The sequence below is a fragment of the Trematomus bernacchii genome, unplaced genomic scaffold (genome assembly GCF_902827165.1).
Source record: "Trematomus bernacchii unplaced genomic scaffold, fTreBer1.1, whole genome shotgun sequence".
Classification (NCBI taxonomy): Eukaryota; Metazoa; Chordata; class Actinopteri; order Perciformes; family Nototheniidae; genus Trematomus; species Trematomus bernacchii.
Genome location: NW_022987567.1, coordinates 5,335,866 through 5,350,325, shown reverse-complemented (window position 1 = coordinate 5,350,325; position 14,460 = coordinate 5,335,866). Strand labels below are relative to the sequence as shown.

At 38.7% G+C, this 14,460-nt stretch overlaps 1 protein-coding gene across 7 annotated transcripts in view; it reads left to right on the top strand.

The window, feature by feature from the left end:
• The window catches only part of LOC117478868 (transcription factor 4-like), a 188,287-nt gene extending 175,529 nt beyond the window's left edge, over positions 1 to 12,758 (top strand). For 6 of the 7 annotated variants that reach the window (XM_034125794.1, XM_034125795.1, XM_034125792.1 and 3 more), the window contains 5 exons: positions 830 to 962; positions 4,455 to 4,608; positions 5,215 to 5,444; positions 6,496 to 6,643; positions 7,796 to 12,758. In XM_034125794.1, coding sequence (XP_033981685.1) covers positions 830 to 962; positions 4,455 to 4,608; positions 5,215 to 5,444; positions 6,496 to 6,643; positions 7,796 to 7,844 — 714 coding nt within the window. In that variant the 3' untranslated portion in view covers positions 7,845 to 12,758. Of the gene's footprint in view, positions 1 to 829; positions 963 to 4,454; positions 4,609 to 5,214; positions 5,445 to 6,495; positions 6,648 to 7,795 lie in introns of those variants that run through there. The other variant, XM_034125799.1, reaches the window with a different exon arrangement.
• The last annotated feature ends 1,702 nt before the right edge of the window (positions 12,759 to 14,460 follow it).

The window sequence follows — 14,460 nt, the reverse complement described above, 5'->3', positions numbered from 1 at the left end:
ACACACACACACACACAAGCACATTGGAGGAGCAGAGCACAGTTTGCCCATCTGAGTAGTACTGTCTAGTGGGATAGTGTGTGAGAGAGAGAGAGAGAGAGAGAGAGAGAGAGGAGAGAGAGAGAGAGAGAGAGAGAGAGAGAGAGAGAGAGAGAGAGAGAGAGAGAGAGAGAGAGAGAGAGAGATCTTTAGGTTTAAGGAAGGCAGAGGATGCCCTCAACAGGCCAGTTAGAGAACTACAACATCTGGAGGAAAAGAAGGAAAAGACAATTACAGTATTAGATTTATTGTCCAGTGTTGATTTGATCACTTTATCATTTCTTAATTACTTGTTAATGCTGAAGAGTGACATTTTCTTTCTTTCTTCACATATGGGTATACTAAATGTATTAGTTGGTTTGTGTTATTTGTATTTTCATTTCATGTGTGTATTGTTTGCTCCAAATCTAAAAGACAAGTGAGTAGCCTACTTTTCAGTAACCTTATTCTAGTTGAGAATTCTTCTTATTCAAATTGTACCTGTCTGTTATTAATGTTCTCAATGCAAACAGAAGAATTGGACAGCATTTAAAAAAAATAAACATACTTAAATATTGAATAATTTAAGTATTTTAAGTATTTTTCCATCAAATGAGGATTAATCCGTTGCTGAAAAACAGTCCCAATATTGCACTATTCTTTTTTTTTATATTACATTTTGAATTACCGTTTCTAAAAAATAAACCAGAACCCAATGTGAGTCCGAAAGAGTTAGAGAGAAGTTAGAATTTTAGCCAATGTTTTCTTTAAAAAAAAAAAAACCTTACCCCTCTTTCCTCTCTGTTTGCAGGGAGGCTCTCACAGAGAAGACGGCAGCAGTGTGGGCCCTCTGCGTGGGGGCCACTCGATGGGGGGGCCAGGGTCTCAGCTGGCGGGGCAGTCGGCCACCTCGCCGGACCTCAACCAGCCTGACCCGTACCGCGGTAAGACCCTCCGCCATGTTCACACACCGCTCACACTGAGACACACTGAGGCACTCCACAACACCAGGATTAATATACTTCTGATTCTGTGGGTTATTCTGTATTTCTGCTTCGTGGGTCACATCACTCTTTTGTACTTCAAACACTTACAGATTACAAGACAAGTTCGTCAAAGTATTTTTACAATTCTTTATTTAGAAGACAGTTGAGAACATTTCACAAGTTACAATGAAATATACTTGCAGTTACAGGGAGTAGTACACTTTTGCAATAACGGAACAGTATACATTGAAACCCTCCCCATCAAAGTGTTTTTTTATATTTTTTATTTAGTGAATGATGAGCAGGGAAAAGAAATGGATACTGATGAATAAACTGCATCAGCATCTGTTGTTTTTGTTCGTGCTAAGCGTGTTTCCATCCCACTGGTATCCCATCATGCACTTGTGAACACACACAATCACACTCAATTAAGTTTTCCAACCTTGTATTGTAATAACAAAATGTTAAAAAGTAAGGGATAAAAAACACAATATCATTTGTACAGCACCTGTCTTTCTCTTGTGTATCAATAAAGGACATTAGACATAGAATGAAAATAGGATATAATACATAGACTGGAAAATAAAATACTTAATAAATAATTAGGATGACAGAATACTAAGAATGGGTAGTAAGTTAAAAAAAAAAAACATTGATTGACAATAAAATAATTGCAAATATTTGAGGGAAATTTAACAGCATAAAATTATATCCATTATTTTCCATCCAGTTCTCACCTTTAAAATGTTTAGAAGAAAAACAAAATGTTCGAAGTAAGAGAAGTGAAGAAAGAAATATATAAATTAAATATTTGTTGATATGTTTATATACATTTTTATGCATTTTAATGTATTTTATTATATTTTTAACTCACATGCAATGCATTGTAAACATGGCGCTGTAACAAAACCATTTTCCAATTTGGAATCAACAAAGTATATCAAATCAAATTCCATCTAAATCTAATTAAAAGCAATATTAATGGAAAGGATGGAACAATTGGAAATGATTCAAAACATAAAAGGTTACACAAAACTGTAAAAAGGGAAAAGCAAGAGATGAAAATGTGATGAAGATGAGATACTGAGGGTCAGAGAGTTAACCTGCAGACTCGCACACAGTGTCAGATCTCAGCTGGCAGGCCTGGACTGCACCGAGAAGGGTAAATAAATATAGCGCGCGTGTGTGATATGAATATGGAGGAGGAGAAGTGTATATGAGCGTGCTGTGGAGCAAATTAGCCCTGAGCTCGTTTTTAAAGGCTGAAAATGAGTCTGCTGGCAGAAAAGTTCAGCCAGCGGCAGCCGGAGCCAAGTGTGTAATGAGGTGAGAGAGAGAGAAACACACACACCCAGGCTGAATGTGTTCCTTATACTCGCACACACACACACACACACACACACACACACACACACACACACACACACACACACACACACACACACACACACACACACACACACACACACACACACACACACACACACACACCACCGAGTGGAGGCTGTAAATAGAGGGTATTAAAATGGTTTTGGCAGCAAACACTTCAAACTCAGTAGCAGAGCTGTGGTTTTCCTCCTCCCTCACTCTCAATTTCAAAAATAATTATGAACAGTACCGATTTAAGTTATATTCACATATACATCCCCATACTCCACAGTGGGGTGAGTTCATCCAAATTACACACACACTAAACGTTGGCAATTGAACATCCAATACGATTTCCCTTTGATATGGTCGTATCATAGTGGGCTGTTTTAATCAAAATGAAACCTACAGTAACAAAGTGAAAGGATTTATTTTCCAAAATATTTGTATGTTGAATCTGTTGTACTCTGCAGTCTACCTAAAGCTGTTCGACAACAATTCCCCAGAAAATGTGGTTCGTAATATTCAAAATGTCTCAATGACGTTGAATACTGCATAAGCCACGGTCGCATCTTTAGGCAATATCTATTAACTTTACATTTTTAAAACTGTCACCCCTGTTTGTGTAGTTTTATCAGATTTGATTGACCGTGACAAGACAATCCTTTTTTAAATCCACCCACTCTATTAAGTTAGGTTAGGTTAGGGTTAGGGTTAATGTTTGTCTGACATCGGCTCAGCTGTTTCTAGGTTGAAAAACAATGGAGCCAATGATCCGCTGAAGGACAAATAATTAGCTAATCATCATCGGGGGACAGGACTTGCGGCAGTTTTGTCCAACATTGTAATTCGTTTTTTCTCAGCCCTTCTGCACTCTTTGGCTAATATCAGACCGAACTGTCACTTGTTACACGCAAAATCTGAATTTTGTCCACGCATCAATGTCGACTTAAAATGTCATTAGATTCAGGCACTTATATTTGATTTGCTGTTATCCAGCTGATTCGGTGTCGTCAAGGACAAAAAACAGATAGGATCATTAAAATAAGGACTCTGGGTAAGATATAATCTTTTATATATAGCCCTCGATAAGTATTTTTGTCCCTTCCATTGTTAGTTTGTGTCTGTCTGGCTTCAGTCAGACATACAAAGTCACTTTTCACAGTGTAAAGCCGTGATAAATGCTGCCATTTATGCACAAACACACAGCGATTGTATGTTGAATGACACACACACACACACCAAACACAGGCCGTCACAAAATGCCTTCAGTCAGGCAGACGGGGATTCAAAATGGCTGACAGTTGGCCGTGTGTGGAGAACAGAGCGGAGTGTTTTGTGTTAACGAAGTTGGCAGCGTCCCAGTGTCGGATCCATACAGAAGTCAAATAAAGACTGCTGTGTTCAGCTGAGGAGTCAGAGAGAGGAACAGAGGACTCACATGTGCATCACCACTCCTCCATGCGGCCATCTTGAAGGGCGACGGCACAGAAATCTGCATTCAGACGTCTGCAGAATGAGCGGGAAACTGAGCGCCTTACATGTTCTTTTGAAACATTGCTTGCCTAAATTAGCTGTTTTATCCACATAAATATGCAGTTTTTTTAAACTTGTATTATTTCCATTGATTTCAGAACTTTTTCTAACACAGGCCTGTTCAACATTGCATTGTGTTTCGTTTTTGCGGGACTTGAGATTGCAATGACATAAAACAATAATGGACCCACTTCTGCTTTTCGACTGTCTAGAAGTGTAATGCTACTTTCACCTGTGATGCTTATGGAGCACAATAACTTTCCACTGCAAAGACTGCTTGTCACTAAACTTAGACATACAGTAGGTCACATCAAATGTTAGAAACAATGACTAATGCTGTCATAGTGCACGATGTATTTCAAAACTGCTTCCAAATTGTATGGGTCAAGTTTCTTTCAAATCGGCCAGATGTTTTTATGTAATCCTGCCGAAAGATAAACAAAAGGCCAGACAAACCAGTCACAAGTCGTCATGTATTTTATACCTCAATGTGCACGTTCTTACCCTTCCTCATCTTCCCCCCCCCCCCCCCCCCTCTTCCTGCAGCCATGTCCGGAGGCCACCAGGGTCAGAGCGCCTCCTCCGTCAGCTCTGAGATCAAGTCGGAGGACGAGGGAGACGAGAACCTTCACCACGACAGCAAGTCCCTGGACGCCAAGAAGGAGGACGGGGACAGCAAGGACCTGAAGTCCATTGAGAGGTAAAGATCTATGGTTCAGGTTCCTCTCAGACGTTGACTCTCATCAAACCCCTCAGCTGGGCTGGTACAGGCTTTGACCAAAAACACCTACATGCCCAGAGACCTTCCTTGTTCATTGAGAAAAAAAGTTCTTCTAGGGGGTAGTAACTGCTCAAGATGTTGGGTTTATACAAACTCAAGTTTTCCGGGGCTTTTTCATTCTCAATTTTCTGTCAGCATTTCCTGATAGGACAGGAATTGAAAACTGAAATGTAGCAATCTTTTGAATCCTAAGAGACACAAGGAAGGTCTTAAAGCTGTGATTTGTTGGGGAACCAGCCTTTGGACTTTGATGAAGTAACTAAGTGTGATGAGAAGCAGCTAAATACAACAAAATATACTTGTTTTCTATCAAATCAGAGATGTTCCTGGTTGACAGTCGCTCCATGGTCTTGAACCTGGTTTTAGCTGTTTCTCACACAACAGAGTAGAGCCCATGCTCAATATTCTCAAAGAAGTGATGCCTCGTATTCAGAGCTAACCCTCAAAACCTTCCCATCCTCCTCCTCTCCTTCCCTCACCCCCTGCTTCCTCTCCCCTTGCTGCCTTTTGTGCTTTTCACTGCAGCAACCCAGACGACGAGGACTTGTCTCCGGAGCAGAAGATGGAGAGAGAAAGGGAACGGAGGATGGCCAACAATGCGCGGGAACGTCTACGCGTCCGCGACATCAACGAGGCGTTCAAGGAGCTGGGAAAAATGGTGCAGCTGCACCTGAAGAGCGACAAACCTCAGACTAAGTTACTGATACTGCACCAGGCCGTGGCCGTCATCCTCAGTTTGGAGCAACAAGTCCGAGGTCAGTTTTATATAGAGACGCCTGACCTTCGACCTCAGTACCTGCTTTTATTCTTCTATGTTAATTTATTGCGCCTAGACTGGTAGTTCATCATGATTATACTAAAGTTAAAAGAACACAACAATATAATGCATCTTGTTGTTCATCTAACATGGTTATACAAATAATAAATAAAATACATAGCAACTAAATGTAACAATAATAATACATTTGTAGTTTTTAGGCGCAATCCAGAGAATGACGGACACATGTTAATGGTCACAAATCTTGAACCTGATGCAATAAGAAACTGTGTCTGCAGGGACATTTGTGACCTTAAAACAAAAGATTTCTAACATCCTAACTTCCAGTATTCATAAATCAGACTTTGATGACGGCCACGGCCTGGTGCGGTTTCAGTAACTTGGTCTGAGGTTTGTCGTTCTTCAGGTGCAGCTGCACCGTCACTTTTATCCATCCTTCCATCATGAACCATCTCTGGGTTTGGGATCCAAATGTTTCAGATTTTTCCTCCAGGTTAAAATATTGTTGGAGGGTGAAGGCTGCTCATCTGCATCCAGGAAAGGAAAACAACACCGTAAACAAAATATAGAATGTATTAAAAAGGGGACTGAGTCTATGGGACCTCACCCATTGGTTTGTGGAATACTGGTTTGAATGCTTGAGTTTGGCCATCTTGTGTCTTTGGAGCTAAAAGGGAATTTAAGGTAGGAATCATAGTTCAAGAAGTTAGATATCATTTAGCACATGTAGTGCTCTAAGAGCTCCAGGAGAGGGAACCACTGGCGCCTGTTGATTGTGTTAAAGTTTCAATACTTATTAGCTAACACAGCATAAAGAAAATACAGTAAGGACAGTATGAAGTTGACTTTTGATTGTGTTTTTATGTTTCAGTATTTGTAAGCAATTGTGACTGAAAGAATATTGCTTTTATTTAACTTTTTATGGTTATTTCATATTTGTTGTTATTTTTTTTAAGAAGGGGCAGGTAAAATAAGATTAAGTCAGAGCCAGTAATCACCAGAAATAATCTCTTCCTCCATGTGTGCAGAGCGAAACCTGAATCCCAAAGCAGCGTGTCTGAAGCGCCGCGAGGAGGAGAAGGGCTCCATGTCCTCGGACGGCGCTTCGCTCTCATTGGCCGCCGCTCACCACGCCGCCGCCACCATGGGCGATGGGTCCAACCCCCTGGGACAAATGTAAAACGCAGCAACACCTCCCTGAACCCCTGAATTGTCAGAAGGTTTCACTTATAAACTAATCTGCTGTTGTACCTTAAACTCAAACCAAAGAGTTTACATTTAAAAACCAGACCAGAAACTTCAAGACTTTTTTTTTTATAGCATTCAGTTGCCATGAAATTGATGGCTACGTAAACATGCCTCCATTGAAACTAATGTTACGTTGGCTCCCAATGAAAACAAATTGGAATATTACATTCATGCTTTAAGGGTCAAAAGTTATATTTAAATCATTATGACTTAACATGTCGTCTGTGTACTGTTTAACCATTTGTTTCCTGCATAGAGAATTATTGTAAGCAAACCAAAATGCTGAAAAAAAAAAGCCAATCAGTCATTCAAACATATGTGAAAGTCGAAGTAACGTAAAGTCAAAGAACTATTTTACACTTTAGATTAACTGATGACAACCTTTTATTCAAATGTTTGTCTGATGACTCAACAATCAGAATTCACATTTTATTCTTGCAGTTGCATTATTTGTCTACTCTATTGCAGAAAAAAGGTTATAACTTACACAGAAAACATGTTGACCGAATACTACAGTATATAGGTCAAATATATTTTAAAACTTGAATGTTTTTGGACAGGGTTTTTGTTTAGTTCTTGACAGTTAAAATCTGGAAGAGCTGATAATTCAGAAGGTCTAAAAATACAGGCCAGAACTTGAGTTTCTTTCTGGTCCGGGTACATTTTAACAACAGATTGGAAGTAAGTGTGATTTTTACGTGTGACAGTGTGTGTGTTTTCAATGTTCTATGCTCTTAAAACATTGAAAATGTTAAATGCACATGTAATTAAATACCTATTTATTTGCATCAATATTATGTTTTTAGATGTTTAGACATGAAAAGCAGTTTGTAATTTTTTTGGATTACAGTATATATCAATTTTTATGTTGATTGAAATATATTTTTGTTAAGTCATTTATATATTAATCACAAATGATTTGTGTACTTTTAGTACATTTACTTATGTCTGCTAAATAATGTTTTTTTTTTAGGTGCCACTGTTAGAGCTACTCTTACAGTTAAAATAGGTGTTTGATTGTACGGTAAGTTAATGTCCCTCCTAATCCCCTGTTCCTTTAATTGTTTATATACTTTTCAGGTCAAAGGTGCCAGAGTTCATCAAGATGATGAGTGACCACTTCCTCTGACAGCGTTTCCCTGCAATCGATCAACCACGTTGTTGCTTAAGCCTGACCAATCAGATTCTCTTGATCTTCGGGCTGACCAATCAGATCAGCCTCCTTCTCTCCTCTTGTCTGTCTCTTATCCTGCTCTTCACCTTCGTCTTCTTCTTCTTTCGGGAAAACGAACTACAGCGTCACGTTAGTCGCTTTTGTCACTTTGCATCTCCAGCCGAAGTGAACTAGATGCTACTTTGTGGAGACGTTCAATGGCCGCCGTAAACATGGCTGCTGCAAAGTGGCCGTCAGTGGGAGCTTCTGACACAAAGTGACAGCAATGGACAAACTTCTTTGGAATCACATCATCCGAGAAATTCTTCTTCTTGTACTTCTTGTTTTATCAGCATTCCCAGTTTTAATGAACAAAATGGTTCTATATATAGTATATATATATACGACAAAAAGGACAAAAAAGGACAAAGAACTTGTCAAAAAAAGGGCAACTGGACGCAGGGAGTTTGGAGGGTTTGTGTTGGAGCAAGTTGTTCAGAACGGAGCAAAACATATCACAAAGTGTTAAAGAATTTTTGTTTTCTTTAAAGCAACATTGCGCAGCTGTTCTTGAATGCAGCGCGTCTCTGACTGAATGGCAATCTAACGCCACACTGTGGATTAAGCTGTGCCTGATCTCCTCTTGGATGCCAACCAGTCAGATAGAAACACACGGAGAAGCAAAGCAAGAGAAATTAAAAAAGAACCGGAAAATCCAGAAAGAATCACAGAAGCAAGCGGCCCACTCATACATCCCCTTACTAGTCACACATCACAGATTAAAGTACAATGTAAACAATATTAGGTCCTGATATGCCGTGTCATTCAAGCAGAAATTAAGTTTGCAAGCGCTTTTTGACTATCATAGATAACTAGAATCAAACGGGGCTAAACAGCAAAAACATGGGCAACTCGTTCTTCCCCTTCTAATGCATTCCCTCCTAACCTACTAACATTCACCTTAGATAAAAAAAACGTGAACGTGTTTATGTATTTTTAGCAGTGTTGACAAGTTGACTTTGTTTACGAAACAACTAAATTGTACCTACTTCAAACCTTTTAGGATGACCACAATTTCAAAAAGGCTGAACAGTTGTAGAGTGTATTTTCTGGAAGGAAGAGAATACTTAAAAAATCAATCAGTTATTCAACCAATCAATCAGCGAGTGACTCCAGGCGGACCGGGGTGTTTAAATTATTAGAGGTAGAGGAATTACAGAAATCAAAAAAGAAGAAAGAATCATGCAGTAATTAAGAACTGTACTCTTAGACGTGGCAGGAAGAAAATACTTCTATTGACATCTTTGTTAAGGATTGTTGGGGTCTTTGAGGCCAGAAAGAAAGAGTAGGAAACACACCGAGTCCTTTGTTAGATATTCGTCAACATGGTGCAGAGTTAGCAGAGTTTAAAATTATGTACAGGCCTTTTTTTAAATCAAAAGATTACCGGGCAGATGGTTGAGAGCATGGTGAGATCATACAAATGATACATGGATGACTGGATTAGAGGGAAGAGGGCTGGACTGAGCACTGAAGTGATTTCTATTCCATGTTTAGCACATTCCCTGAATCACCAATGCTCTACTTGAATCGAGTGGTTCTGGAAGTCCCAAGTCCTGAACCATTAGAGTTGTGGGAGTCATAAGAGGCGAAAGGAATTAAGTGGGTCAACATCCCCATGAGCTACTAATAGAAGGGAGAGTATGGACAATAGAAATGAGAGGTCTAAATTATAATGAAGCTATTGGGGAAGCAAGGGAACAATCGTCAGGGTGAATACTTTCTTCTGGGGGCCAAGCAGCAGAAGTCAAAGCATTCCTGTATTGGATTTATTAGATTCCTGTATTCCCTGGATTTGTATCTCACCAATCATAACCCTAAACTTCTACCCTCTTAGACTTCTCCCCCTCCCTGAGTACGACCTTCGGGGACTATCTGATCGAAATGTTCCGTCTTGCAGATAACTGACAGGTTCATTGTAGTTGAGATGTTTGTTACTGGGACCTTACATTTCCTTGACCTTGCAATCCAGTTGCATCGATGCATTCTTGAACATTTCTAAAACCTTGAGTCTTGTTTTCTGCATAGCATTGTAGAAACTAGAGAATCAAGTATACTTAAATATCCCACAGTTCCAATTGGATTTTTGATTTTGGAAGACTACTTTCTGTCCTGTTTGGGTTTAGACGAGCTAAGCTTGTTCAGAAACAAAACTAGTTGCGCTCCTTAGCCATGGGACCAAATGTAAACAGACCGCTACAGTTAGGGTTAGGGTTAGGGTTAGCCCTCAGACACTTTCAGCCAGTCATGGCCCTCAAAATAAAACCAGTATACTCCTGTGTCATTCCTTGTGAGTCTGGTATCAGTCCAGCATGGGTTTTGCTCAATATACATGTATCAAGTGACACCATTGTCTGAGGCAAATCCAATATGCGAGCCAAACCACTAATAAATATGTTACTTCAGACAAAGGGTTGCTTTGTGATAGAACTTTAGAAAACTGTAAAAGGTTAGGATAGGTCATTAACAAAACCTTAAAGTTTGTTGCATTGCTAAGTATCAAGGTGTACGCCCCTCCAACAGGTGAAGTTATTCGGAATAGCTGCAAGAACTTCCATTGTTTTCTTGTTTTAATCTGAAAGTCCCCTTTCACTTTCGCCCCAGTTTGATCCTCTCTCAATCCAGGCCTGTGTTTTATATCCAGTCCTAGTTCTGTCTTCTCTGCTGACCCTAGCCTTATGATCCCTAAACCAGAGCCCGAGCCCCTCTCCCCCCCCCCCCAAGCAGACCCGCAGATGCAATTTGAACATTCACACTACCAATGTGCCTTTTAGAGTTCATATCATTCGAGTTGCCAGAGGAGGACATTAAACTGGTCTTTTAATAGGATGCAAGCTTAGGGAAACCTGTTCTTAGTCATTAGGTTCTATGCAGTCAGGTTTTTTACCAGACCTGGGAATTTAAAAAAAGCTAAAAAGGAAAAAAAAGTATTTTTTGGATAAAAAAAACTAAACTGTATTTAATGTACTGTACGCTTATATGTAAGTAGACAGCCTGTTCTGGCTCTGAGCCAATGAGACAGACGCTTGATTTAGCAGGACAAGTCCCTATCCCCCCCCCCCCCCCCCCCAGTTTTCCATACCCCCCCTGGTCCTAGCCCCAGCACTGTTTCCATGGTGAACAACGCGTCTCTTCTTGTATTATAGCTTATCAGCTTTTTATCAATATTTGATCGGCTTGTTCGTAAGCCAATGTAGTCTTCAGTACAAAGTGTGTGGTCGTATGTTGTAAAACAGATTTTCTTTTTCCTCTCTCTCTCTCTTTTTTAAGAAGAATCTTTTTTCTTATTACTTTTTCTTTGTCTGTTCTGGTTTACATGTCTATTATAGAAAATGTAAAAAAAACAAAAACAAAAACAAACAAAAAACACAATTAGCTATCTGACAGCACCGTTTCTGTCCGTGCTCATTTTTGATGCGTTTTTAAATGCTACCCAAACGACAGGAAGGCACGGAAACTGGAAAAGAATCTATTTGAATAAATCAATCTATATATAGATGTACAAAAAAATATATACGATATATAAGGAGGGGTGCCATTTTTTCTGTTATTTTTTTTTATTTTATTTTCCAGAGGAGTGTTTGCTTGAGGACTTATTTTCTCAAAGATTGAACTGGCAGACGTTGGAAAGGCCCTTCAGTGTTACGAAATGTTCAACTGACTTTGTTGTGTTCTCTGTTGTTGCCATAACAACACCCTCTGACTAGTACGGCATCCTGCGCAGGACAAAAATGGGACCGGAGCGTCATCAGCTCCATTCACTGCTCTCTATCCAAGGCAACAACACACAGACGTTTGTAAATTGTATGCAACAAAATGGCAAACTTTACCATTATTTTGAAATTGTGTATGTAAAAGTTATATTTTTACATGTAGACTGTTGTTATTTTGTGTTTTAGAAATATGTTGTATCGGTTTTTTTGTTAAAATATGAAAAAGTAAAATTCAGTGTGTGTTGAAAAAATGTGTCACATTGAAAATGTAGTGCGGTCAAAAGTTCAGAATCATTTTTTTTTTTATTGTTTCAAACATTATGTTTATATCTGTGGGGTTCATGGGAGGAATCCGAAAACATAAAAGATATATGATATTTGTTTTATTCTCCATGCCTCATGACATTACCATTTTTAAATGTATTTTTTGAAGAGAATTGTGTAAATAGTCATAAAACTTTTTTTCTGTGGGGTGAAGACTTGCCAGTGAGGGGCGACGATGATGATGATGATGATGATGATGATGATGATGATGATCTTGTTTTCCATTTTTAGTGATTTTGTATTCGTCCCGTTACAGTAGCCAGGAGCCAACTGTTAGTATGAGTCAGTTCTGTATGTGGTTTAGGTTGACCATCTGAAGTGGAAGTCAAATTATTCTCTTGGGTTGCACCAAGCATCACTTGTGTCAGAGCCGGATTGGGGCCTTTTTAGCGGCACATTACAAAATAATTTCGATTTTCATAAGAAAAAAACGCACTGGTCACTGACAAAAAAAAGCAAACCTTAGAGAAAGTGTAAAAGCAAATTAACAAGAACACAGGTATTGTACGATAACTGCAAAATACGCTACCTGATTCTGTTATGTACCTCAAAAATGATATTGTGATCATCAAAAAGCATAACAAAAATACAAATTGGTTATAACAAATAACTAACCTGTTTCAGAAGTAGCTATAAAAAACTTAAAGGTGGGGTAGGTAAGTTTGAGAAACCGGCTCGAGATACACTTTTTGTTATATTCCATGGAATGCTCTTAACATCCCGATAGCAATGAATATCTTAAGTGCTTTGACAAAAAATCCATAAAAAAATGTCATCTGTGGAAGCCGTAATACTGTAAAAAGTACGACCAATCATTTTAGCCGGCCCGGCTAAAACAACTGGATGGCCTACCTGCCTGTCAGCCTTCCATCTGTGCACAAACTTATCTCGTGCCCTCATTGGTCATGTGCGCGTTCGTGTGTGTTGGAGGAGGGGCTCTGTAAGGAAGTGGCAGATTTTCTCCGGTTGTGTATTTTCAAATTCTAGCGATCTCGAGCCGGTTTCTCAAACTTACCTACCCCACCTTTAACTGAAATATCCAAAGACTGTTCACATATTCTAATACTTTGTTAACCTGGTAGATTTGGGCTGGCTCTGACTCCTGTGCATTTATTCTCTTCACGATGGGTTGTAAATGTTAATAAAATGAAACCCCCTTAGCACCTAATTCAAGATTAATATATGAAAATGTTGTAAAAGATTGGAGCGCCACTAATATAAAAAAAGCAGGTCATCGGCAAACAATCTTATCAGCTATTTCCCCAAAAATTTATCAGATCATGTGCAAGGCAGTTTCAATCAATCAAGCTTTTTTGTTAAAAGGAAAAGCTGCTTTGAATCGGACCTTTAGGTAAAACACTAGGATTGAATCTGTCAGTGTAAGTGCTAAATGTATTTTTTACGTAATGTTATTTTTGCGATGCTTCATTTTGTATTTTCTCTTTGTTGTATAATCAAGTCATCTCCCGAATTATAGTATTTCATTTTTATGTTACCCCTGATGTTTCTATTAGCCAAATTGATACCTTTGTTTCTTTTCTCCCTTGTTGTACATACATGCCTCATTTCTCTTTTTCAGTGACTGTGCCATGAGCTTTGTAATCTGTTACTCTGTACCAGTTTTACTGCAATAATGAGTTGAATTCAAAATGGCCACTCTTGTTGTTTGTTTTCCCTGCGCTGTTAGAATCAGGAAGCATTTCTCATGATAGCGCACCCATTTAAATGAACAGTTACAGTCTATCCAAAGGTTGGGTATACTCTAGACATAAGCACTCACCAACATCGGTAGCACAACAATTCTGAACGTTGGTTCAATATTTATAACTACATTTAATTGCATTTTTTCCAATTAATAGTTACACATTTTTTCTATTAAACATTTCATACAATCAATCAATCAATCAACAACTTTATTAATCCTGCAAGGGGCAATTGGTTATGAGCAGCTTATGTCATGTACACAGGCAGGAAAATACAGGAAGAAAACACACAGATGATCAGTATGGATGAACAAGTGATATAACTCAACATCAACATGAACAATCAAAGGTGCCTGTTTTCATGTCTTTAATCGCTACATAAGTTAAACTCCTGCCAATATTTAAATCTCTACTTGCCAAGTAATTCCCTAAAAGCATTGAATATTATTTAAAATTAAATAACTTACATTTAAAACAAGTTATACTTTTATGGGACCCTAACTTGTTAAACTTCAACAGTATTTTGAGTTTAAGTTCAGTTGAGAAATTAAAGTTTAGGGGCAACATAAGAAGTAATCTTTGAGACAATTCTTCCTAAAGGGGCCTAAATTGCTCGGTTTTATAAAGTATATTTAAAAGTACCACAGCCTAAACTAGCAGCAGCAAATTCATACATTTCTGATATTCTACACTTCATTATATTTTGGATTATGTTTATTTTCTTCAACATTAAGTGCCAAGGTTTCAGTTTAGTAATTATTGACATACTGTACATTGTCACGACTAGGCAAC